Here is a 24,674-nt window from a genome sequence, read left to right on the forward strand (position 1 = left end):
CCGGGTGAAATAATTCTACTTACAGACATTTTCCAGTTAGGCCAAAGTGCTTCAAAGGTGTCCCCTGGGTGAGGATTTGGGCAGTTGCAGCCTCGGTCACCACGGGGGCCCTGCCGGGTTTGGGCTGGGCAGTGTGGGACACACAGGAGACCGTGGTTGTGCCAGGGAAATGAGGCAAGAAGGAATCCAGGGGTTTTAACGTTTCCCTGCGTGCTGTCCCATTCCTGAGAAGTGCTGGACAAGAGGGAGACGGGTCAGGAAACCTGGACATGAGTCTCTCTTCCCTCTGGCCCCGATCTCTGCTCGCTGGGAGCAGGGACAGGAGCCAGGGAAGGGCTGGAGCTGGGACAGGGCAGGCTCAGGGTGGATCTCAGGACAAGGTTCTTCCCCCAGAGGGTGGTGGGCACTGCCCAGGCTCCCCAGGGCAGTGGGCACGGCCCCAAGGCTGCCAGAGCTCCAGGAGGGTTTGGACAATGTTCTCAGGGACAGGGGGGATTTATAGTTATAGTTATTTAATCATTAATATAATTAATATAATGACATATTTTCTTAATTCTTAAAACAAACTAAGTGTGGACATTCCTGTGTTAGCTCTGAGCCTACTCTAAAAGCACAGGTCAGTGGCTTTGGGACAGAGGGGAAGGGTGAAAGGGAAGAGAGAAAGGAAGAGATGAGTTAAAGAGGGAGAGAGAGAAAGAGAAAGAGAAAAAGAGATCATCCGTTCTGGTTCCAGTGTCAGTGCAGCTCATGGGAGGTCAGTCTGGAATCCAGTGTCAATCCAGCTGATGGGATGTCAGTCCTTGTTCCAGCATCAATCCAGCTGAAGGGTTGTCCAGGGTCCTGGGTTTGCTGGGGGGACCTTTTCATGGCCAGGGTTCCCCCCACCCCGAAGGTGGATTTCTCACTTGTGTGCAAATTTCTCACTTGTGAGCAAATCACTGGTGGTAGAATCATTTGCATGTGCAGCTGCTGGTGGAATTGAAGCTTTAACTGGGCGAGTTCTGCCTTGAGTTCTTCACACACAGGCCATTGGATTGTTTTCCACTTCTCGTAGTTCAATCTGGCAATGAAATAAAAAAGAGCTGTGAAAACCATACAACACATTGTGTATTAGAACTGCAACAAAACAGGCAGTAAACCCCAGAAACAAGTGAACTGTTAGTTGGAAGGATGTAACTGTTTCAACAACGTACCTGGCTTTTGTGTCTGTCCCTCTCAGTGCTGCTCAGCCGTTCACTGTCGGATTCTAAAGCAGTTGCGCTGCACAAATATTTGTTTCAAACCACGTTTAGTGTTTCTCTGAGCACGATTCAAAACTCCCACTCCATAACGAGAAAGGGATGTCCCCCTGCCGGGGATTTTAAGATGTGCAGCCAGAGTAAATCCCTTCCCTGCAAAAACAAGTGCCTGACATGCCCACACTGAGTTACCACCTTCACACACTGGTTTGAAACAGAAGACTCAGTATTTCCAGGAACACCCCCACACCCCCATTCCTTAAGCAGCAGAGCTTGGGGAAAACATCCTATGGAGTGTTATTAAGTTGCTGCAGCGCTGTCCTGAGCAGTTTATAGTGTTGAGCCTCTTGTCAGAAAGTGTCCAGAACTCACCTTTTCTTGGACCCGGCCCGGGGCAGCCCCGGCACTTGTGGCCTTGCAGCCCCCGCTGTGCCCGGAGCCCTGGGGGGCTTTGCCCTCGGTCCCACACGACCCCCGCTCTCCACAGGGCACAGCTTTGCAGGCCGGGCTGGGCAGCACAGCAGGAATCGGCCCCGTGGCCGTGCCAGGCACTCGTGGGCAGTGTCTCCATGGCCCGGGCTGGGCCGGGCACGAGGGGTGTCCCTCAGGGCTCTGCCTCGGCCCCGCGGCTCCTCAGGGCCTTGGGCAGGGACACGCAGTGGCACCAGCGCACCCTCAGCACGGGGCAGGGCACAGGCAGCTGAGCGGGGCAGGGCACACCCCGCAAGGACGGGGCCATCCACAGCCCCCTGCACAGGCTGCACAAGTGGCACCACCACACCCTCAGCAGCTTCCACAAGGCCAGGGGCCAGCTGCTGCCCCTGGCTCGGGGCAGTCCCAACACTCACACAGTCATCAGGGAAGAGCCCTCCAGGATCCTCCAGTCCCACCCTCCCCCAGCACCACCACGCTCACCCCTAATCCCTGTCCCCAGGGGACACATCTCTGTGGGCACACCAGGCTGACTTTTATCACCCCCTGGCTTCACACACAGCAATAAAAAGCGGGACCTGAGAAGCTGAAATGGGAGGAACAGCTTTAATTTTTGACAAGTCTCTGCTGGGGATCCAAACCCTCCCTGCAGAAAGACGTCCAGCTTGGCAGGGCTGAGACGTTTCCTCGCTGCTCACACAGCAAGCCCTTCAATTGCAGGGAGCAGGGGGAGCCTGCAGAGGTTTGCCCTTTATCCCAGGCCCGCTTCCCTTGGTCCAGATGCCTCCCTCTCTTCTTCCCTGCTTCCCTCTCTTTCTGCCATGCCTTCCTTCCCTTCTTCTTTTCTTCTTCCCTTCTTCTTCTTCTCCTATTTCTCCTTCTTCATCTTGTCCTTCTTCTCCTTCTCCTTCTCTGTGGTGGGTTGACCTTATCCAGGCACCAGGTGCCCACCCAGCCGGTCCATCCCTCCCCTTCCCAGCCCAACAAGGGAGAGAGTAAGGTGGAAAACAAGTCGTGGGTGGGGAGAAGGCAGTTTATTTAAAGCAAAAAGTAAAGCTGAGGGACTGGAGCACAAGTGCTGTGAGGAGAGGCTGAGGGAGCTGGGGGGGCTCAGCCTGGAGAAGAGGAGGCTCAGGGGAGACCTCCTCACTCTCTACAACTCCCTGACAGGAGGTCGTAGCCAGGCGGGGGTTGGTCTCTTTTCCCAGGCAACCATCAGCAAGACAAGAGGGCTGGGTCTTCAGCTGTGCCAGGGGAGGTTTAGGTTGGAGATTAGAAAGAATTCCTTTGCAGAGAGAGTGCTCAGCCATTGGAATGGGCTGCCCAGGGAAGGGGTGGATTCTCCGTCCCTGGAGGTTTTTAAAAAGAAACTGGATGTGGCATCAGTGGAACTGATTCTGTGATTCTGTGATTCTATGATTCTTCTTCTCTTCTTCATTCTTCTTCTCTTCTTTCTTCTTTCTTCTTTCTTCTTCTCTTCTTTCTTCTTTCTTCTTTTCTTCTTTCTTCTTTCTTCTTTCTTCTTTCTTCTTTCTTCTTTTCTTCTTCTCTTCTTTCTTCTTTCTTCTTTTCTTCTTTCTTCTTTCTTCTTTCTTCTTTCTTCTTTCTTCTTTCTTCTTTCTTCTTTCTTCTTTCTTCTTTCTTCTTTTCTTCTTCTCTTCTTTCTTCTTTCTTCTTTTCTTCTTTCTTCTTTCTTCTATCTTCTTTCTTCTTCTTTCTTCTTTCTTCTTTCTTCTTTCTTCTTTCTTCTTTCTTCTTTCTTCTTTCTTCTTTCTTCTTTCTTCTTTCTTCTTTCTTCTTTCTTCTTTCTTCTTTCTTCCTTCTTATTCTCCTCTTTCTTCTTTCTTCCTTCTTCTTCTCTTTCTTCTTCTCTTCCTTCTTCTTCTCTTCTTTCTTCTTAGAATCATAGAATCTGCTGGGTTGAGAGATCATCAAGTCCAACTCTTGATCCACTACCGCTGCGGTAGTGCCACATCCATCTTCTCTTCCTTCTCCTTCTTCTCCTCCTCCTGCTCCTCCTCCACCTTCTTCTTTTACTTCCTCTTTTCCTTTTTCTTCTCCTTCTCCTTTATCAAATCATCACTGTCCACTTCCTCAGGCACGTTACAATTTCTGAGTTAAGCAAAGGGGAGAGAAAAAGCCACAATAGAAAGAGCTGAACATCAGCAGGGGATCAGCTCAGAGCTAAGAGCAGGCTGCAGATGTTCCCTGGAATGTGGCATTCCCGGGACTGCGCCTCAGGGCTCGGGGAGCAGAACCACTTCTGCACAACTGCTCCGTTCCCTCCGCCACCTTCCCACCCTTCCCACGCGCCTCGCACTGCACCCACGGCTGCTCTGGCTGCTTTCTGCCAGGGAAAACCAGCACAGCTTGCCCATCAAAGGCTCCTGCTCAGCACTCGGGGGAAACCAACCACAGCCACAGCCTGGCAAGGCCTTTGCTCTCCCTGGCCTTGCCACTCCCTGCATCTCCTCACCTGGCACAGCCAAGGGACATTCCTCCTTCTTCTTCCTCTGCAGCTCCTTCCCGTCATCACTCAGCTGCTCTCCCAGGGCTGCTCTGCTGAGTCCAAAAGGACAAGATTTTAAAAGACCACCTTAAATAAGACAGTTCTAGCACAGAAAGCACCTTTACAAACTCCAGGGACAGAAGAAGTGGAGGAACACTCCGATATTTCTACTTGCACCACAGTGCAAAAACCCCATTTGGGGCTGCATTTGGTTCCTGCTCAGGGCTCCTGCTGCAGCTCAGTGAGCACCAGAGCTGGCACAGCCAGCAGGGACAGGGGAGGGAGAACAACCAGCCCCACGGGTGAGGGGCAGGTCAAGGCTGCCCCTCGTCAGGGGGTGGAATTCACCTCCCAGGAACAAAGGGCTGAGGAACCGAGTCAGTCCCTCCCTGCCTGGCTTCTTCCAACGCCTGCACCACCCAGGGCTGCACTGACACCAGAGTGTGTGCAGAGAACTAGGCTGGCCCAGAGGGCTGGCATCCAGATCAGCTCTGAAGCCAAGCCATGGATTTCTGGGCCGGGCAAAGGAAGCAGCACAAGGGCAGAAAGGAGCAGCCATGCAGGGATGGGATCCCATCCCTCTTGTGGGGAGGCAAGAGGTGCAGGACACCTTACAGTGCTCAGGAAACGACGGCATCGGGTCTGTGTTTCTGTTCTGGGCTGGAAAGTTACCTTCTGAAAGCCTGGAGCACTCCTGGCAGAAAAACCTTTGCAGAAGCCCTTGCAAGTGTGGTATCCCTGTGCCCACATGACAAGTGTGGGGGAAGACAGCTGGGGGGGAACCAGAGAAAAGGGGGAAGTTACATTCCCATGGAAACAGAAGGTGGAACAGTAACTGAAGTTACAGGGGGAAATGCAGTTGCTGCTTCCTGCATGGAATGTGGTTGGTACACAGGGAACATATTCCAGGATGATTCCTCACACAACACATCACACTCTCCCATTGGGAAAGAACCCAAATCCATGTGTGCTGAAGGATTTTATCTCCAGCTTCAGTTTGCAAGTCAGTATCCTCAATTTCTAAACCCCCAGGAAAAGCAAGTGTTAGGGCTCATGGGAAGAGAGTGTCTCCTCCTCTACGGGCACTGGTCAAAGCAGCCCCAAAAGGAGCAGAGAGACAAAGCTGAGTGCTGGGGCAGGAAGTGACAGGAACCAGCCTGGTCAGTCCCACTGACTGGTACGGATCTGTGGAATGGGAAAAACGTTCCTGTTTGCAGTTGGGAAGGGAAGAAAAAGGAAGGAGACAAACCCAGAGGGTCATCAAGCCTGACCAATTAACATTCCCAAAGACAGGACCCAGACCCACACCTGCCCAGTCACACCAACTGGCTCAGGATCCAGCAAGTGCTGGAAATCAGGATTTTGCACCTGTCTGTGTCACACTCAGTGGAGGCCAGACCTTTGGAAACCAGCTGTGTTTTGGCTCTTTGTCCTCCCAGGATGATCTGTGTGCTTGGCTTCGGGTACCAAATACTGCAAAAGCCCACAAAACAGACCTGATTTTAAAACAACACCCACAAACCCTCCAGCTCCCAAACCCAAGGCCAATGGAAAAACATCTCCTACGTCCTGGCAGGGAGTAGTCGCTTCCTGGGACAACGTGCTCCAGTGCCAACGAATTCCAGCTTCTCTCTAAGCAGGGAACTGCCACAGTTGCACTGCTTAAAGAGATGCAAAAGCATCAACATCCAAGTGCAGGCGAGAAAATGCTGGAAACAATCCCAGGGGGGCGAGTAGATCAGCAGGAGAAATACACACAAGTGGGGACTCACTTGCTGTGAACAGAACTGTTGGAATCCAAGCTTGTCCATGGGTACAGCTGCAGGCAGAGCAATCTTCTCTAATAAGGGGTACACTATCTTCTCTACTATCTTCTCTGTACACTATCTTCTCTACTAAAGGGGTCTCTACACTATCTTCTCTAATAAGGGGGTCTGTACACTATCTTCTCTACTAAAGGGGAAAGAAACCTCTCTGCTACCTGGAGAAATAAAAGAGAGATCAGTCCAAACCCTACCGACTCTGGCAGGAGAAACAGAAAAGGCACAGGGTCATTTCCCACAATACCTTCTCTTATCAATACTCCAAAGGATTGGAGCCGAGTCTGTCTCTTCTCTTGGTTGCCAACTGAAAGGAAAGACAGTCACAACCATATGAATTGTCTTTCTCTCCACTAATGGGCACTCCAGAGAGGTTGCACAGTGCCTGGCAAGTTAAACGGGAAGGCTGAGAGAAAGGATCCAAGGAAATGAGGAGATCAAAGTTGCGTGACAAAGTTGTGTGGAAGTTTCCAGAGCATTTGTACGCTCTGGAGTCTCCCGTGAATTCTCCCTGCCCTCCAGAAATGTTGAGTTCCTGACCCAAAGGAGGGAATTCCATCAGACAAAAAGGAATGAGCTGAGCACTAACAGAAGGAGGAGCTGGAATTCCTACAGAGAGGGGTTCTCCACCTTAGTATTTTGTGCAGCTGCTCCGAGTTCATCCCGTTGCCATCATCAGGGAATGTCAGGCTGATGTGGTCATGGATGACTGTCCTGTCAGTCCAGACCTGCTCTGCACTCCCATCTGGGTCATGGCATTGTCTGCAGGAAAAGAAGGGGAAAAGGCTGAGATATTTGAAGCAAAACCCAAACAGTTGAAGTGGGAACACAGTTTGAAGTGCTTCAGCTGCCAGAGAGTCCGTGTTCCACGCTGACTCCAGTCCCAATGTTACGATGAAGCAGCTGCATCCCCACCCGGTGACCCTCCCCCAAAGCCAACAGCCAGTTCCACAGCTCTTGTAGGTTGATTGTTCTTCCAGCCCCCCAGAGGCAAACACTGGAGGTGGAGGCGAGTGGCTGAGGCGTGAGAATGGAAAATGCAGCCAAGACAGGGCTCTGGTTTCCTTGGCTGCCCCCAAAGCAGCTGGTGCAATATTTACTTTCTCCCAGCCACGGGCTGGCTCTCCCCGAGGGAGCTCCAAAGTGCTTTAGACTCCCCTTGCTCTGGACAGGATGGGAAAGAGCTGCCCCGAGTGCAACAGAAACCAGGGCTGCACAAAGCTTGCCCAGCTGGGGAGGGTCCTTCCTAGGAAAATGAAGTACCAATTGTATCCACAGGGACAACTTCATCCAAGGGATTGCAGCCTCAACCAAAGAGGGCCTCCAGGTCCAGGTGACAGTTGGGAAAGGTTTGGGCTGTTCCAACAGCTGCACCCACTTACCATGTTGTCAGCCTGCAAAGGGTCAGTCCTTCCCACAGCCACGGGGCTCTGCTTCCCTCCTTGGTGGCAGCTCTGGCCTTCCCTGCAGGGAAAACTCCTGTTGGCTTTGGTTGGGTGAATTCTCTGGGCAAGGGAAGGGAAGCAAACATGACAAGCTCTTGCTCCACCAAGGTACCTGTGAGTTCTGCACTGAAGGGCCAGGGGTGACTGAGTGGTGCCCACGGTCTGTGGGAACCTGGGGCAAAGCTGAAGGAAACCACAAACAAGGGCATGGGTTTGTGCTCTCCAAGCACACCCAGCCAGACACCAGGAGGCCAGAGAAAGGCACACTGGGACCTTGTCAAGGGACTGTTCCTACAGCTCCTGGAGGTGACATTCAGCACAGTCTCCTACCTTCCTCTGAGAATGGGTGATGCCGCCATCCTGTGCAAGGGGTCAGTCCGGTGTCCAGCATGGATGCAGCTGGAGGGACGTCCAGGCTGCTGGGCTTGCTGGGGGTACTTTTGCATGGACAGGGTTCCCTGCAGAAGGCGGCTTTCTCTCTTCTGTGCCAATGAGTTGTCATGCACAGGCTGTTCTTTCAGACCTTTCTGGAAACAGGTCTGAGGTCTGGTGGTCTCTGGGGCTCTCGATCCCCCTCCAGTCTGTGGTCGCTTCTTGGCCTCGTTGCGGCGCCTGTGCTGTTCCGTGCTGTGCTGGTCTGCGGGAGATGTCGGTCCCGGCAAAGCGCTGCCCGCCCTGCGCTGTCTGGGCCGGGCCTGGCGCTGGAGCGGGGCCTAATGGTGCGGCTGTGCCGGCCTGCGGGGCCAGCGGAACAGCCTGTGCACAGCGCGGAGCGTGCGCCTCAACAGGGAGGGACGTTTCCCGGGGACAGCCCTGGGGGCTTCATTGCCCTCTGCCCCTGGGGACACGGCCTGGGCTGCAACTGCTGGTGCCACGTCTGCAGCCGGGCTTTGTCCCAGCTTGTGCTGCTCCTCTGGCTGCTGGGGGCACCCCTGCACCTCCAGCGCAGCCTTGCTCAGGAAGTGCTGGATTAATTTCTGAGCTGTGTCCCACAGAGCTTGGCTGCCCTGGGAGGGGTTCCGGGACCCTGCTGGGGTGTAGGACTCAGTGATGGATGAAGTGTCCACCTCCAGCACAGCCTTGCTCAGGATGTCGTGGATGAGGGGCTGGACTGTGTCCTGCAGAACTTGGCTGCCCTGGGAGGAGCTGCGGGATGCTGCTGGGGTCTGCTCCTCACTGGTGGATGGAGAAGTGTCTGCCTTTGGTTGCTTGGAAGAGAGAGGCCGCTGGGACTTGCTCGGGATGTAGAGAGAGCTGGGCCCCTCCAGGGGGTCGTCGTCGCTGCCCGGGCCCAAGGGTTTGTCATCGTGCCCTTGGGACAGCCCTTGGACTCCGTTGTCTTGCCCTTGAGAAAGCTCCTTGGCCTGGTCGTTCTCCTCTGGCCCTTGGCACGGCTGTTCCTCTTGGTCTGCTTTCTCTTGGGCGAGTCCTTGGCTCTTGGACTCCTCCCCCTGGTCCGGCTCTTGGGGCCTGTCCCTCTCCTGCTCTGGCTTTCTGGGGACTGGGCAGTAAGGACTGCGGAGCAAAAACTCTTCAATCCAGTCGTCTCTGCCCTCGTACTTCTCCCTGTACTCCCGTTCCATTTGCTCGGCTTTCTGTCGCACCAGCTCTTCACCCTTCTGCCTCCTCTCTTCGTTGATGTTGTAATTGCAGGACAAATGGTCTTCCAGCCACTTGTCCACGTACATCTGCCTCCTCTGGTGTTCCCGTTCCGCTGCCTCGTCTCTTGGCTCGCGGAACCAGTTCCTTATTCTTTTCATCCCTCCAAATACCCCACTCCTGGGCCGCCTCTGTGGGTGCTCCAGCTGAGACTCGACGTCCGGCTCCTTCCCAGTCCCGTGGTGCTCCAACTGTGACGAGTCAGTGGGGCCGCGCGGGACAGGGTTTTCTTCTGCTGGGAACAGTGATTTTCCAGTGTCCTCTTCCTGTGGGGACAGGGGTTTTAAAATGTCCTCTTCCTGTGGGGACAGTGGTTTTCCAATGTCCTCTTCCTGTGGGGAGAGCTCTTGGACATCGGAGTCCTCTTCCAACTGGACATCTTCCTCTTGGGACTCTTGTTTGCCAAGACCATCTGTCCCTTGGCACAGCTCTTTCTCTTCTTCCTGCTGGGACTGTCCTTGGCTTGTAATGCCCCCCAGGAGCGGCGGGCCGGCTGCCAGGAGTGGGGCCTCTGTGGTGCCAGCACGGAGCAGGAGCCTCCTGTGCAGCTCCTGCAGCAGCTGCGTGTCTGAGATGAGGCTGAGGTCTGTGCCAGCACGGAGCAGGCCCCTCCTGTGCAGCTCCTGCAGCAGCTGCGTGTCGGACACGAGGCTGAGGTCTGTGGCAGGCTGGTGCTGCAGCGGTGCCGTGCCGGGTTGGCTGTGCTGGCTGGCAGGAGCGGCCGAGGGAGCTGCCGGCAGAGGAAGAGGCTCCCAGCTGGCGCCGGCAGCGAGCGCGGGCCGGGCTGGGGCCTCCTGTGCCCCCGTGCTGGGGGGCAAGAGCAGCCTGGGCACGGGGCTCTCGGGCCGTGGGGGCAGCCGGGGAGAGGGGCTGCGGGCCCGTGGCCCCGTGTGCCCTGCGCTGCCCAGCTCTGTGCCCCGGCTCACGGTGTCCCTGGGGCTCTCTGGGCAGGGCAGCGCTGGCACTGGGGGCTGCCGTGGCACTGGTGGTAGCGGTGGCTGCTGGGGTAGTGGTGGCAGCCGTGGCAGCTGAGGCACCTGTGCCAGTGCTGGCAGCTGTGGCAGCTTGGGCAGTGGTGGCAGTGGTGGCTGTGGCTGCGGTGGAACCAGTGGCAGTGCTGGCAGTGGTGGCAGTTGTTGCTTCCTTGTCTGCCGTGGCAGTGGTGGCAGCCAAGGCTTATCCATCTTCATCTTCCTGTTCTCGTCCCTCTCCATATTCCTGTTCTCGTCCCTCTCCATCTTCCTTTCCTCCTCAGAAATCTTCATCTTCCTGGTCTCCTGTGGCTGCCGTGGCAGCGGTGTCAGTGGTGGCAGCGTTGGCTGCCGTGGCAGTGCTGCCAGTGGTGGCAGCGATGACAGTGGTGGCTGCCTTGGCTGCCCTGGCAGTGGTGGCAGCAGTGGCAGTGATGCCTGTCTTGGCAGTGGTGGCAGCGATGGCAGTGTTGGCTGCCTTGGCTGTTGTTCCAGTGGTGGCAGCAGTGGCAGCAGTGACATTGTTGGCTGCCTTGGCTGCCCTGGCTGTCGTGCCAGTGGTGACATTTGTGGCCGCAGTGGCAGCAGTCGCTGCCTTGGCTGAGATGGCAGCGTTGGCTCCCTGTCCCTCACCCTGGGCAGGCTCGGAGTTTGCCCCTGGCTGGGCTGGGAGCTGCGCTTGTCCATCTCCGTCTTCTTCTCCTTCTAAAACTTCTCTCGTCCGCTGTGGCAGAGAGATCCCTGGAGTTGCTTCCTCCTGCGAGAGGGGCTCTCCTGGGAGTGGGCACCCCCGGGCTCTGTGCCCCTCAAACCCCCGTGGGCAGGGCAGGGCTCTGTGATGTCACAAGGGTCTCCGGGCACCCCCATGTCCCGTGTCACAAAGGGCCCTGGAAGGTGCCCGTGTCACAAAGGGCCACCCCCGGACAGCGGCACCGCCCGGACCCGGCCCGGGGCAGCCCCGGCACTTGTGGCCTTGCAGCCCCCGCTGTGCCCGGAGCCCTGGGGGGCTTTGCCCTCGGTCCCACACGACCCCCGCTCTCCACAGGGCACAGCTTTGCAGGCCGGGCTGGGCAGCACAGCAGGAATCGGCCCCGTGGCCGTGCCAGGCACTCGTGGGCAGTGTCTCCATGGCCCGGGCTGGGCCGGGCACGAGGGGTGTCCCTCAGGGCTCTGCCTCGGCCCCGCGGCTCCTCAGGGCCTTGGGCAGGGACACGCAGTGGCACCAGCGCACCCTCAGCACGGGGCAGGGCACAGGCAGCTGAGCGGGGCAGGGCACACCCCGCAAGGACGGGGCCATCCACAGCCCCCTGCACAGGCTGCACAAGTGGCACCACCACAACCTCAGCAGCTTCCACAAGGCCAGGGGCCAGCTGCTGCCCCTGGCTCGGGGCAGTCCCAACACTCACACAGGCATCAGGGAAGAGCCCTCCAGGATCCTCCAGTCCCACCCTCCCCCAGCACCACCACGCTCACCCCTAATCCCTGTCCCCAAGGGCCTCATCCAGACACCTCTGGAACACTTGCAGAGACAGTGACTCCACCACCTCCCTGGGGCACTTATTGCAAGGCCTGGCCACTCCGGCAGGGAAAAATTGGTTTTAATATGTGAGGTGAACGTCCCCTGGTAGAACCCGCTCCTCACACCCCGGGACCCCCAGACCCGCTCCCCACACCCTCAGCACCCCCAAACCCTCTCCCCACACCCTCAGCACCCCCAAACCCGCTCCCCACACCCTCAGCACCCCCAAACCCTCTCCTCACACCCTCAACACCCCCAAACCCTCTCCTCACACCCTCAGCACCCCCAAACCCTCTCCTCACACCCTCAGCACCCCCAAACCCTCTCCCCACACCCTCAGCACCCCCAAACCCTCTCCTCACACCCTCAGCACCCCCAAACCCTCTCCTCACACCCTCAGCACCCCCACACCCCGAGGCGGTTCCCCCCCCGCACCCCCCGCGCGCTCCCGCCGTTTCCCGCCCCGCCCCGCCCCGCGCGCCCCCTCAGGCGCCCTCAGGGGCTGCCCAGGGGAAAAGACCCACAAAAAACGACAAAGAAACCGAAAACTCAACCGGCCCAACGCTCGCCTCTCCCCAAAACCATCCCTTGCATTTCATTTCGCGGCCACTGCTGCGCCTGGCCTGGCTAAAGGCAGAAACGACTCAAAGGGCCACCTGGCCTCAAACTCCCCTCTTTCAAATGCAAACCTTTCCCGTCCAAGGAGTCACAATAATACAAACTTGCATCCTGACAGATCGGCATCTGCTTTTCCCTGTCGCCCTCCGGCAGAAGCGCCGCTGGCCGCGGGTCGGAGCCCGAGGTGTCGCTCCCAGTCCTCCCCAGTGCCCGCAGCGCCTCCCCCAGCAGGGAGGGAGCGGGAGAGACCCGGGCAGAGTTCTGGGGCTGGGGGAGCAGGGCCGGGCTGGGCCGGGAGGGACCCCAAAGCTCGGCCGGTGCCACCCCTGCCATGGCCAGGGACACCTTCCACAGCCCAGCTTGCTCCAAGCCCCGGCCAGCCCCGCCTTGGGCACTGCCAGGGATCCAGGGGCAGCCACGCAATCTGGGGCAGGTTTGCCAGGAAGGCTTTGGCGCTGGGAACAGCTTGTGCAGAATTCCCCTATTCCAGTCCTCAAGTTGCTGAGAAGGACTTAAGAATGAATGTACTGTCCATTTACATCACCTTGAACTATTCCTCAGTAAAATAGTCCTACTGGAAGGTGGCTGCTTTGGGGTTTTTAAAGCCTTTGTAATAATGAATCATTATGCATCAGGCCACACTGTTTCTCCTAAGACAAGGTCACCTCATTTCAGTTGCTGTGAACGTCTTGTTTCCTCAGTCACCCCGGGTGAAATAATTCTACTTACAGACATTTTCCAGTTAGGCCAAAGTGCTTCAAAGGTGTCCCCTGGGTAAGGATTTGGGCAGTTGCAGCCTCGGTCACCACGGGGGCCCTGCCGGGTTTGGGCTGGGCAGTGTGGGACACACAGGAGACCGTGGTTGTGCCAGGGAAATGAGGCAAGAAGGAATCCAGGGGTTTTAACGTTTCCCTGCGTGCTGTCCCATTCCTGAGAGGTGCTGGACAAGAGGGAGACGGGTCAGGAAATCTGGACATGAGTCTCTCTTCCCTCTGGCCCCGATCTCTGCTCGCTGGGAGCAGGGACAGGAGCCAGGGAAGGGCTGGAGCTGGGACAGGGCAGGCTCAGGGTGGATCTCAGGACAAGGTTCTTCCCCCAGAGGGTGGTGGGCACTGACCAGGCTCCCCAGGGCAGTGGGCACGGCCCCAAGGCTGCCAGAGCTCCAGGAGGGTTTGGAAAATGTTCTCAGGGACAGGGGGGATTTATAGTTATAGTTATTTAATCATTAATATAATTAATATAATGACATATTTTCTTAATTCTTAAAACAAACTAAGTGTGGACATTCCTGTGTTAGTTCCGGGCCTACTCTAAAAGCACAGGTCAGTGGCTTTGGGACAGAGGGGAAGGGTGAAAGGGAAGAGAGAAAGGAAGAGATGAGTTAAAGAGGGAGAGAGAGAGAGAGAAAGAGAAAGAGAAAAAGAGATCATCCGTTCTGGTTCCAGTGTCAGTGCAGCTCATGGGAGGTCAGTCTGGAATCCAGTGTCGATCCAGCTGATGGGATGTCAGTCCTTGTTCCAGCATCAATCCAGCTGAGGGGTTGTCCAGGGTCCTGGGTTTGCTGGGGGGACCTTTTCATGGCCAGGGTTCCCCCCACCCCGAAGGTGGATTTCTCACTTGTGTGCAAATTTCTCACTTGTGAGCAAATCACTGGTGGTAGAATCATTTGCATGTGCAGCTGCTGGTGGAATTGAAGCTTTAACTGGGCGAGTTCTGCCTTGAGTTCTTCACACACAGGCCATTGGATTGTTTTCCACTTCTCGTAGTTCAATCTGGCAATGAAATAAAAAAGAGCTGTGAAAACCATACAACACATTGTGTATTAGAACTGCTACCAAACAGGCAGTAAACCCCAGAAACAAGTGAACTGTTAGTTGGAAGGATGTAACTGTTTTAACAACGTACCTGGCTTTTGTGTCTGTCCCTCTCAGTGCTGCTCAGCCCTTCACTGTCGGATTCTAAAGCAGTTGCGCTGCACAAATATTTGTTTCAAACCACGTTTAGTGTTTCTCTGAGCACGATTCAAAACTCCCACTCCATAACGAGAAAGGGATGTCCCCCTGCCGGGGATTTTAAGATGTGCAGCCACAGTAAATCCCTTCCCTGCAAAAACAAGTGCCTGACATGCCCACACTGAGTTACCACCTTCACACACTGGTTTGAAACAGAAGACTCAGTATTTCCAGGAACACCCCCACACCCCCATTCCTTAAGCAGCAGAGCTTGGGGAAAACATCCTATGGAGTGTTATTAAGTTGCTGCAGCGCTGTCCTGAGCAGTTTATAGTGTTGAGCCCCTTGTCAGAAAGTGTCCAGAAGTCACCTTTTCTTGGACCCGGCCCGGGGCAGCCCCGGCACTTGTGGCCTTGCAGCCCCCGCTGTGCCCGGAGCCCTGGGGGGTTTTGCCCTCGGTCCCACAGGACCCCCGCTCTCCACAGGGCACAGCTTTGCAGGCCGGGCTGGGCAGCACAGCAGGAATCGGCCCCGTGGCCGTGCCAGGCACTCGTGGGCAGTGTCTCCATGGCCCGGGCTGGGCCGGGCACGAGGGGTGTCCCTCAGGGCTCTGCCTCGGCCCCGCGGCTCCTCAGGGCCTTGGGCAGGGACACGCAGTGGCACCAGCGCACCCTCAGCACGGGGCAGGGCACAGGCAGCTGAGCGGGGCAGGGCACACCCCGCAAGGACGGGGCCATCCACAGCCCCCTGCACAGGCTGCACAAGTGGCACCACCACAACCTCAGCAGCTTCCACAAGGCCAGGGGCCAGCTGCTGCCCCTGGCTCGGGGCAGTCCCAACACTCACACAGTCATCAGGGAAGAGCCCTCCAGGATCCTCCAGTCCCACCCTCCCCCAGCACCACCACGCTCACCCCTAATCCCTGTCCCCAGGGGACACATCTCTGTGGGCACACCAGGCTGACTTTTATCACCCCCTGGCTTCACACACAGCAATAAAAAGCGGGACCTGAGAAGCTGAAATGGGAGGAACAGCTTTAATTTTTGACAAGTCTCTGCTGGGGATCCAAACCCTCCCTGCAGAAAGACGTCCAGCTTGGCAGGGCTGAGACGTTTCCTCGCTGCTCACACAGCAAGCCCTTCAATTGCAGGGAGCAGGGGGAGCCTGCAGAGGTTTGCCCTTTATCCCAGGCCCTCTTCCCTTGGTCCAGATGCCTCCCTCTCTTCTTCCCTGCTTCCCTCTCTTTCTGCCATGCCTTCCTTCCCTTCTTCTTTTCTTCTTCCCTTCTTCTTCTTCTCCTATTTCTCCTTCTTCATCTTGTCCTTCTTCTCCTTCTCCTTCTCTGTGGTGGGTTGACCTTATCCGGGCACCAGGTTCCCACCCAGCCGCTCTATCCCTCCCCTTCCCAGCCCAACAAGGGAGAGAGTAAGGTGGAAAACAAGTCGTGGGTGGGGAGAAGGCAGTTTATTTAAAGCAAAAAGTAAAGCTGAGGGAGTGGAGCACAAGTGCTGTGAGGAGAGGCTGAGGGAGCTGGGGGGGCTCAGCCTGGAGAAGAGGAGGCTCAGGGGAGACCTCCTCACTCTCTACAACTCCCTGACAGGAGGTCGTAGCCAGGTGGGGGTTGGTCTCTTTTCCCAGGCAACCATCAGCAAGACAAGAGGGCTGGGTCTTCAGCTGTGCCAGAGGAGGTTTAGGTTGGAGATTAGAAAGAATTTCTTTGCAGAGAGAGTGCTCAGCCATTGGAATGGGCTGCCCAGGGAAGGGGTGGATTCTCCGTCCCTGGAGGTTTTTAAAAAGAAACTGGATGTGGCATCAGTGGAACTGATTCTGTGATTCTGTGATTCTATGATTCTTCTTCTCTTCCTTCTTCATTCTTCTTTCTTCTTTCTTCTTTCTTCTTTCTTCTTTCTTCTTCTCTTCTTTCTTCTTTCTTCTTTCTTCTTTCTTCTTTCTTCTTTCTTCTTTCTTCTTTCTTCTTTCTTCTTTCTTCTTTCTACTTTCTTCTTTCTTCTTTCTTCTTTCTTCTTCTTTCTTCTTCTCTTCTTTCTTCTTTCTTTCTTCTTTCTTCTTTCTTCTTTCTTCTTTCTTCTTCTCTTCTTTCTTCTTTCTTCTTTCTTCTTTCTTCTTTCTTCTTTCTTCTTTCTTCTTTCTTCTTTCTTCTTTCTTCTTCTCTTCATTCTTCTTTCTTCTTTCTTCTTTCTTCTTTCTTCTTCTCTTCATTCTTCTTTCTTCTTTCTTCTTTCTTCTTTCTTCTTTCTTCTTTCTTCTTTCTTCTTTCTTCTTCTTTCTTCTTTCTTCTTTCTTCTTTCTTCTTTCTTCTTTCTTCTTTCTTCTTCTTTCTTCTTTCTTCTTTCTTCTTTCTTCTTCTCTTCTTTCTTCTTTCTTCTTTCTTCTTTCTTCTTTCTTCTTTCTTCTTTCTTCTTTCTTCTTTCTTCTTTCTTCTTTCTTCTTTCTTCTTTCTTCTTCTCTTCCTTCTTCTTTCTTCTTCTCTTCCTTCTTCTTTCTTCTTTCTTCTTAGAATCATAGAATCAGCTGGGTTGAGAGATCATCAAGTCCAACTCTTGATCCACTACCGCTGCGGTAGTGCCACATCCATCTTCTCTTCCTTCTTCTTCTTCTCCTACTCCTGCTCCTCCTCCACCTTCTTCTTTTACTTCCTCTTTTCCTTTTTCTTCTCCTTCTCCTTTATCAAATCATCACTGTCCACTTCCTCAGGTACGTTACAATTTCTGAGTTAAGCAAAGGGGAGAGAAAAAGCCACAATAGAAAGAGCTGAACATCAGCAGGGGATCAGCTCAGAGCTAAGAGCAGGCTGCAGATGTTCCCTGGAATGTGGCATTCCCGGGACTGCGCCTCAGGGCTCGGGGAGCAGAACCACTTCTGCACAACTGCTCCGTTCCCTCCGCCACCTTCCCACCCTTCCCACGCGCCTCGCACTGCACCCACGGCTGCTCTGGCTGCTTTCTGCCAGGGAAAACCAGCACAGCTTGCCCATCAAAGGCTCCTGCTCAGCACTCGGGGGAAACCAACCACAGCCACAGCCTGGCAAGGCCTTTGCTCTCCCTGGCCTTGCCACTCCCTGCATCTCCTCACCTGGCACAGCCAAGGGACATTCCTCCTTCTTCTTCCTCTGCAGCTCCTTCCCGTCATCACTCAGCTGCTCTCCCAGGGCTGCTCTGCTGAGTCCAAAAGGACAAGATTTTAAAAGACCACCTTAAATAAGACAGTTCTAGCACAGAAAGCACCTTTACAAACTCCAGGGACAGAAGAAGTGGAGGAACACTCCGATATTTCTACTCGCACCACAGTGCAAAAACCCCATTTGGGGCTGCATTTGGTTCCTGCTCAGGGCTCCTGCTGCAGCTCAGTGAGCACCAGAGCTGGCACAGCCAGCAGGGACAGGGGAGGGAGAACAACCAGCCCCACGGGTGAGGGGCAGGTCAAGGCTGCCCCTCGTCAGGGGGTGGAATTCACCTCCCAGGAACAAAGGGCTGAGGAACCGAGTCAGTCCCTCCCTGCCTGGCTTCTTCCAACGCCTGCACCCCCCAGGGCTGCACTGACACCAGAGTGTGTGCAGAGAACTAGGCTGGCCCAGAGGGCTGGCATCCAGATCAGCTCTGAAGCCAAGCCATGGATTTCTGGGCCGGGCAAAGGAAGCAGCACAAGGGCAGAAAGGAGCAGCCATGCAGGGATGGGATCCCATCCCTCTTGTGGGGAGGCAAGAGGTGCAGGACACCTTACAGTGCTCAGGAAACGACGGCATCGGGTCTGTGTTTCTGTTCTGGGCTGGAAAGTTACCTTCTGAAAGCCTGGAGCACTCCTGGCAGAAAAACCTTTGCAGAAGCCCTTGCAAGTGTGGTATCCCTGTGCCCACATGACAAGTGTGGGGGAAGACAGCTGGGGGAAAACCAGAGAAAAGGGGGAAGTTACATTCCCATGGAAACAGAAGGTGGAACAGTAACTGAAGTTACAGGGGGAAATGCAGTTGCTGCTTCCTGCATGGAATGTGGTCGGTACACGGGGAACATATTCCAGGATGATTCCTCACACAACACATCACACTCTCCCATTGGGAAAGAACCCAAATCCATGTGTGCTGAAGGATTTTATCTCCAGCTTCAGTTTGCAAGTCAGTATCCTCAATTTCTAAACCCCCAGGAAAAGCAAGTGTTAGGGCTCATGGGAAGAGAGTGTCTCCTCCTCTACGGGCACGTGGTCAAAGCAGCCCCAAAAGGAGCAGAGAGACAAAGCTGACTGCTGGGGCAGGAAGTGACAGGAACCAGCCTGGTCAGTCCCACTGACTGGCACGGATCTGTGGAATGGGAAAAACGTTCCTGTTTGCAGTTGGGAAGGGAAGAAAAAGGAAGGAGACAAACTCAGAGGGTCATCAAGCCTGACCAATTAGCATTCCCAAAGACAGGACCCAGACCCACACCTGCCCAGTCACACCAACTGGCTCAGGATCCAGCAAGTGCTGGAAATCAGGATTTTGCAACTGTCTGTGTCACACTCAGTGGAGGCCAGACCTTTGGAAACCAGCTGTGTTTTGGCTCTTTGTCCTCCCAGGATGATCTGCGTGCTCGGCTTCGGGTACCAAATACTGCAAAAGCCCACAAAACAGACCTGATTTGAAAACAACACCCACAAACCCTCCAGCTCCCAAACCCAAGGCCAATGGAAAAACATCTCCTACGTCCTGGCAGGGAGTAGTCGCTTCCTGGGACAACGTGCTCCAGTGCCAACGAATTCCAGCTTCTCTCTAAGCAGGGAACTGCCACAGCTGCACTGCTTAAAGAGATGCAAAAGCATCAACATCCAAGTGCAGGCGAGAAGATGCTGGAAACAATCCCAGGGGGGCGAGTAGATCAGCAGGAGAAATACACACAAGTGGGGACTCACTTGCTGTGAACAGAACTGTTGGAATCCAAGCTTGTCCATGGGTACAGCTGCAGGCAGAGCAATCTTCTCTAATAAGGGGTACACTATCTTCTCTACTATCTTCTCTGTACACTATCTTCTCTACTAAAGGGGTCTCTACACTATCTTCTCTAATAAGGGGTCTCTACACTATCTTCTCTACTAAAGGGGAAAGAAACCTCTCTGCTACCTGGAGAAATAAAAGAGAGATCAGTCCAAACCCTACCGACTCTGGCAGGAGAAACAGAAAAGGCACAGGGTCATTTCCCACAATACCTTCTCTTATCAATACTCCAAAGGATTGGAGCCGAGTCTGTCTCTTCTCTTGGTTGCCAACTGAAAGGAAAGACAGTCACAACCATATGAATTGTCTGTCTCTCCACTAATGGGCACTCCAGAGAGGTTGCACAGTGCCTGGCAAGTTAAACGGGAAGGCTGAGAGAAAGGATCCAAGGAAATGAGGAGATCAAAGTTGCGTGACAAAGTTGTGTGGAAGTTTCCAGAGCATTTGTACGCTCTGGAGTCTCCCGTGAATTCTCCCTGCCCTCCAGAAATGTTGAGTTCCTGACCCAAAGGAGGGAATTCCATCAGACAAAAAGGAATGAGCTGAGCACTAACAGAAGGAGGAGCTGGAATTCCTACAGAGAGGGGTTCTCCACTTTAGTATTTTGTGCAGCTGCTCCGAGTTCATCCCGTTGCCATCATCAGGGAATGTCAGGCTGATGTGGTCGTGGATGACTGTCCTGTCAGTCCAGACCTGCTCTGCACTCCCATCCGGGTCATGGCATTGTCTGCAGGAAAAGAAGGGGAAAAGGCTGAGATATTTGAAGCAAAACCCAAACAGTTGAAGTGGGAACATAGTTTGAAGTGCTTCAGCTGCCAGAGAGTCCGTGTTCCACGCTGAGTCCAGTCCCAATGTTACGATGAAGCAGCTGCATCCCCACCCGGTGACCCTCCCCCAAAGCCAACAGCCAGTTCCACAGCTCTTGTAGGTTGATTGTTCTTCCAGCCCCCCAGAGGCAAACACTGGAGGTGGAGGCGAGTGGCTGAGGTGTGAGAATGGAAAATGCAGCCAAGACAGGGCTCTGGTTTCCTTGGCTGCCCCCAAAGCAGCTGGTGCAATATTTACTTTCTCCCAGCCACGGGCTGGCTCTCCCCGAGGGAGCTCCAAAGTGCTTTAGACTCCCCTTGCTCTGGACAGGATGGGAAAGAGCTGCCCCGAGTGCAACAGAAACCAGGGCTGCACAAAGCTTGCCCAGCTGGGGAGGGTCCTTCCTAGGAACATGAAGTACCAATTGTATCCACAGGGACAACTTCATCCAAGGGATTGCAGCCTCAACCAAAGAGGGCCTCCAGGTCCAGGTGACAGTTGGGAAAGGTTTGGGCTGTTCAAACAGCTGCACCCACTTACCATGTTGTCAGCCTGCAAAGGGTCAGTCCTTCCCACAGCCACGGGGCTCTGCTTCCCTCCTTGGTGGCAGCTCTGGCCTTCCCTGCAGGGAAAACTCCTGTTGGCTTTGGTTGGGTGAATTCTCTGGGCAAGGGAAGGGAAGCAAACATGACAAGCTCTTGCTCCACCAAGGTACCTGTGAGTTCTGCAAGTGCACTGAAGGGCCAGAGGTGACTGAGTGGTGCCCTCGGTCTGTGGGAACCTGGGGCAAAGCTGAAGGAAACCACAAACAAGGGCATGGGTTTGTGCTCTCCAAGCACACCCAGCCAGACACCAGGAGGCCAGAGAAAGGCACACTGGGACCTTGTCAAGGGACTGTTCCTACAGCTCCTGGAGGTGACATACAGCACAGTCTCCTACCTTCCTCTGAGAATGGGTGATGCCGCCATCCTGTGCAAGGGGTCAGTCCGGTGTCCAGCGTGGATGCAGCTGGAGGGACGTCCAGGCTGCTGGGCTTGCTGGGGGTACTTTTGCATGGACAGGGTTCCCTGCAGAAGGCGGCTTTCTCTCTTCTGTGCCAACGAGTTCCCATGCACAGGCTGTTCTTTCAGACCTTTCTGGAAACAGGTCTGAGGTCTGGTGGTCTCTGGGGCTCTCGATCCCCCTCCAGTCTGTGGTCGCTTCTTGGCCTCGTTGCGGCGCCTGTGCTGTTCCGTGCTGTGCTGGTCTGCGGGAGATGTCGGTCCCGGCAAAGCGCTGCCCGCCCTGCGCTGTCTGGGCCGGGCCTGGCGCTGGAGCGGGGCCTAATGGTGCGGCTGTGCCGGCCTGCGGGGCCAGCGGAACAGCCTGTGCACAGCGCGGAGCGTGCGCCTCAACAGGGAGGGACGTTTCCCGGGGACAGCCCTGGGGGCTTCACTGCCCTCTGCCCCTGGGGACACGGCCTGGGCTGCAACTGCTGGTGCCACGTCTGCAGCCGGGCTTTGTCCCAGCTTGTGCTGCTCCTCTGGCTGCTGGGGGCACCCCTGCACCTCCAGCGCAGCCTTGCTCAGGAAGTGCTGGATTAATTTCTGAGCTGTGTCCCACAGAGCTTGGCTGCCCTGGGAGGGGTTCCGGGACCCTGCTGGGGTGTAGGACTCAGTGATGGATAAAGTGTCCACCTCCAGCACAGCCTTGCTCAGGATGTCGTGGATGAGGGGCTGGACTGTGTCCTGCAGAACTTGGCTGCCCTGGGAGGAGCTGCGGGACCCTGCTGGGGTCTGCTCCTCACTGGTGGATGGAGAAGTGTCTGCCTTTGGTTGCTTGGAAGAGAGAGGCCGCTGGGACTTGCTTGGGATGTAGAGAGAGCTGGGCCCCTCCAGGGGGTCGTCGTCGCTGCCCGGGCCCAAGGGTTTGTCATCGTGCCCTTGGGACAGCCCTTGGACTCCGTTGTCTTGCCCTTGAGAAAGCTCCTTGGCCTGGTCGTTCTCCTCTGGCCCTTGGCACGGCTGTTCCTCTTGGTCTGCTTTCTCTTGGGCGAGTCCTTGGCTCTTGGACTCCTCCCCCTGGTCCGGCTCTTGGGGCCTGTCCCTCTCCTGCTCTGGCTTTCTGGGGACTGGGCAGTAAGGACTGCGGAGCAAAAACTCTTCAATCCAGTCGTCTCTGCCCTCGTACTTCTCCCTGTACTCCCGTTCCATTTGCTCGGCTTTCTGTCGCGCCAGCTCTTCACCCTTCTGCCTCCTCTCTTCATTGATGTTGTAATTGCAGGACAAATGGTCTTCCAGCCACTTCTCCACGTACATCTGCCTCCTCTGGTGTTCCCGTTCCGCTGCCTCGTCTCTTGGCTCGCGGAACCAGTTCCTTATTCTTTTCATCCCTCCAAACACGCCACTCCTGGGCCGCCTCTGTGGGTGCTCCAGCTGAGACTCGATGTCCGGCTCCTTCCCAATCCCGTGGTGCTCCAGCTGTGACGAGTCAGTGGGGCCGCGCGGGACAGGGTTTTCTTCTGCTGGGGACAGTGGTTTTAAAATGTCCTCTTCCTGTGGGGACAGTGGTTTTAAAATGTCCTCTTCCTGTGGGGACAGTGGTTTTCCAATGTCCTCTTCCTGTGGGGAGAGCTCTTGGACATCGGAGTCCCCTTCCAACTGGACCACTTCCCCTTGGGACACTTGTTTGCCAAGACCATCTGTCCCTTGGCACAGCTCTTTGTTGTCTTCCTGCTGGGACTGTCCTTGGCTTGTAATGCCCCCCAGGAGCGGCGGGCCGGCTGCCGGGAGTGGGGCCTCTGTGGTGCCAGCACGGAGCAGGAGCCTCCTGTGCAGCTCCTGCAGCAGCTGCGTGTCTGAGATGAGGCTGAGGTCTGTGCCAGCACGGAGCAGGCCCCTCCTGTGCAGCTCCTGCAGCAGCTGCGTGTCGGACACGAGGCTGAGGTCTGTGCCAGGCTGGTGCTGCAGCGGTGCCGTGCCGGGTTGGCTGTGCTGGCTGGCAGGAGCGGCCGAGGGAGCTGCCGGCAGAGGAAGAGGCTCCCAGCTGGCGCCGGCAGCGAGCGCGGGCCGGGCTGGGGCCTCCTGTGCCCCCGTGCTGGGGGGCAAGAGCAGCCTGGGCACGGGGCTCTCGGGCCGCGGGGGCAGCCGGGGAGAGGGGCTGCGGGCCCGTGGCCCCGTGTGCCCTGCGCTGCCCAGCTCTGTGCCCCGGCTCACGGTGTCCCTGGGGCTCTCTGGGCAGGGCAGCGCTGGCACTGGGGGCTGCCGTGGCACTGGTGGTAGCGGTGGCTGCTGGGGTAGTGGTGGCAGCTGTGGCAGCTGAGGCACCTGTGCCAGTGCTGGCAGCTGTGGCAGCTTGGGCAGTGGTGGCAGTGGTGGCAGCTGTGGCAGCTTGGGCAGTGGTGGCAGTGGTGGCTGTGGCTGCGGTGGAACTAGTGGCAGTGCTGGCAGTGGTGGCAGTTGTTGCTTCCTTGTCTGCCGTGGCAGTGGTGGCAGCCAAGGCTTATCCATCTCCATCTTCCTGTTCTCGTCCCTCTCCATCTTCCTGTTGTCGTCCCTCTCCATCTTCCTCTCCTCTTCAGAAATCTTCATCTTCCTTGTCTCCTGTGGCTGCCGTGGCAGCGGTGTCAGTGGTGGCAGCGTTGGCTGCCGTGGCAGTGCTGCCAGTGGTGGCAGCGATGCCAGTGGTGGCTGCCTTGGCTGCCCTGGCAGTGGTGGCAGCTGTGGCAGCGATGCCTGTCTTGGCAGTGGTGGCAGCGATGGCAGTGTTGGCTGCCTTGGCTGTCGTTCCAGTGGTGGCAGCAGTGGCAGCAGTGACATTGTTGGCTGCCTTGGCTGCCCTGGCTGTCGTGCCGGTGGTGACATTTGTGGTCGCAGTGGCAGCAGTCGCTGCCTTGGCTGAGATGGCAGCGTTGGCTCCCTGTCCCTCACCCTGGGCAGGCTCGGAGTTTGCCCCTGGCTGGGCTGGGAGCTGCGCTTGTCCATCTCCGCCTTCTTCATCTTCTAAAACTTCTCTCGACCGCTGTGGCAGAGAGATCCCTGGAGTTGCTTCCTCCTGCGAGAGGGGCTCTCCTGGGAGTGGGCACCCCCGGGCTCTGTGCCCCTCAAACCCCCGCGGGCAGGGCAGGGCTCTGTGATGTCACAAGGGTCTCCGGGCACCCCCATGTCCCGTGTCACAAAGGGCCCTGGAAGGTGCCCGTGTCACAAAGGGCCACCCCTGGACAGCGGCACCGCCCGGACCCGGCCCGGGGCAGCCCCGGCACTTGTGGCCTTGCAGCCCCCGCTGTGCCCGGAGCCCTGGGGGGTTTTGCCCTCGGTCCCACAGGACCCCCGCTCTCCACAGGGCACAGCTTTGCAGGCCGGGCTGGGCAGCACAGCAGGAATCGGCCCCGTGGCCGTGCCAGGCACTCGTGGGCAGTGTCTCCATGGCCCGGGCTGGGCCGGGCACGAGGGGTGTCCCTCAGGGCTCTGCCTCGGCCCCGCGGCTCCTCAGGGCCTTGGGCAGGGACACGCAGTGGCACCAGCGCACCCTCAGCACGGGGCAGGGCACAGGCAGCTGAGCGGGGCAGGGCACACCCCGCAAGGACGGGGCCATCCACAGCCCCCTGCACAGGCTGCACAAGTGGCACCACCACAACCTCAGCAGCTTCCACAAGGCCAGGGGCCAGCTGCTGCCCCTGGCTCGGGGCAGTCCCAACACTCACACAGGCATCAGGGAAGAGCCCTCCAGGATCCTCCAGTCCCAC

At 56.3% G+C, this 24,674-nt stretch overlaps 1 protein-coding gene across 1 annotated transcript; it reads right to left on the bottom strand.

Moving 5' to 3' along the window:
* Positions 1-3,345: 3,345 nt before the first annotated feature.
* LOC127472721 (mediator of RNA polymerase II transcription subunit 1.1-like) lies at positions 3,346-23,913 on the bottom strand. The gene is made up of 13 exons (XM_051791303.1): positions 23,860-23,913; positions 20,891-23,238; positions 20,667-20,743; positions 20,492-20,573; positions 6,630-6,761; positions 6,247-6,306; positions 6,091-6,160; positions 5,952-6,038; positions 5,746-5,837; positions 5,579-5,652; positions 4,852-4,950; positions 4,147-4,229; positions 3,346-3,782 (listed from the first exon to the last, which is right to left on the bottom strand). Exons 1-2 carry the CDS (start codon positions 23,911-23,913, stop codon positions 21,274-21,276), a joined length of 2,019 nt encoding a protein of 672 aa, XP_051647263.1. The 3' UTR covers positions 3,346-3,782; positions 4,147-4,229; positions 4,852-4,950; positions 5,579-5,652; positions 5,746-5,837; positions 5,952-6,038; positions 6,091-6,160; positions 6,247-6,306; positions 6,630-6,761; positions 20,492-20,573; positions 20,667-20,743; positions 20,891-21,273.
* Positions 23,914-24,674: the final 761 nt, after the last annotated feature.

The sequence above is a fragment of the Manacus candei genome, unplaced genomic scaffold, assembly GCF_025592945.1.
Source record: "Manacus candei isolate 608988 ecotype Guabito, Panama unplaced genomic scaffold, ASM2559294v1 h1tg000031l, whole genome shotgun sequence".
NCBI lineage: Eukaryota > Metazoa > Chordata > Aves > Passeriformes > Pipridae > Manacus > Manacus candei.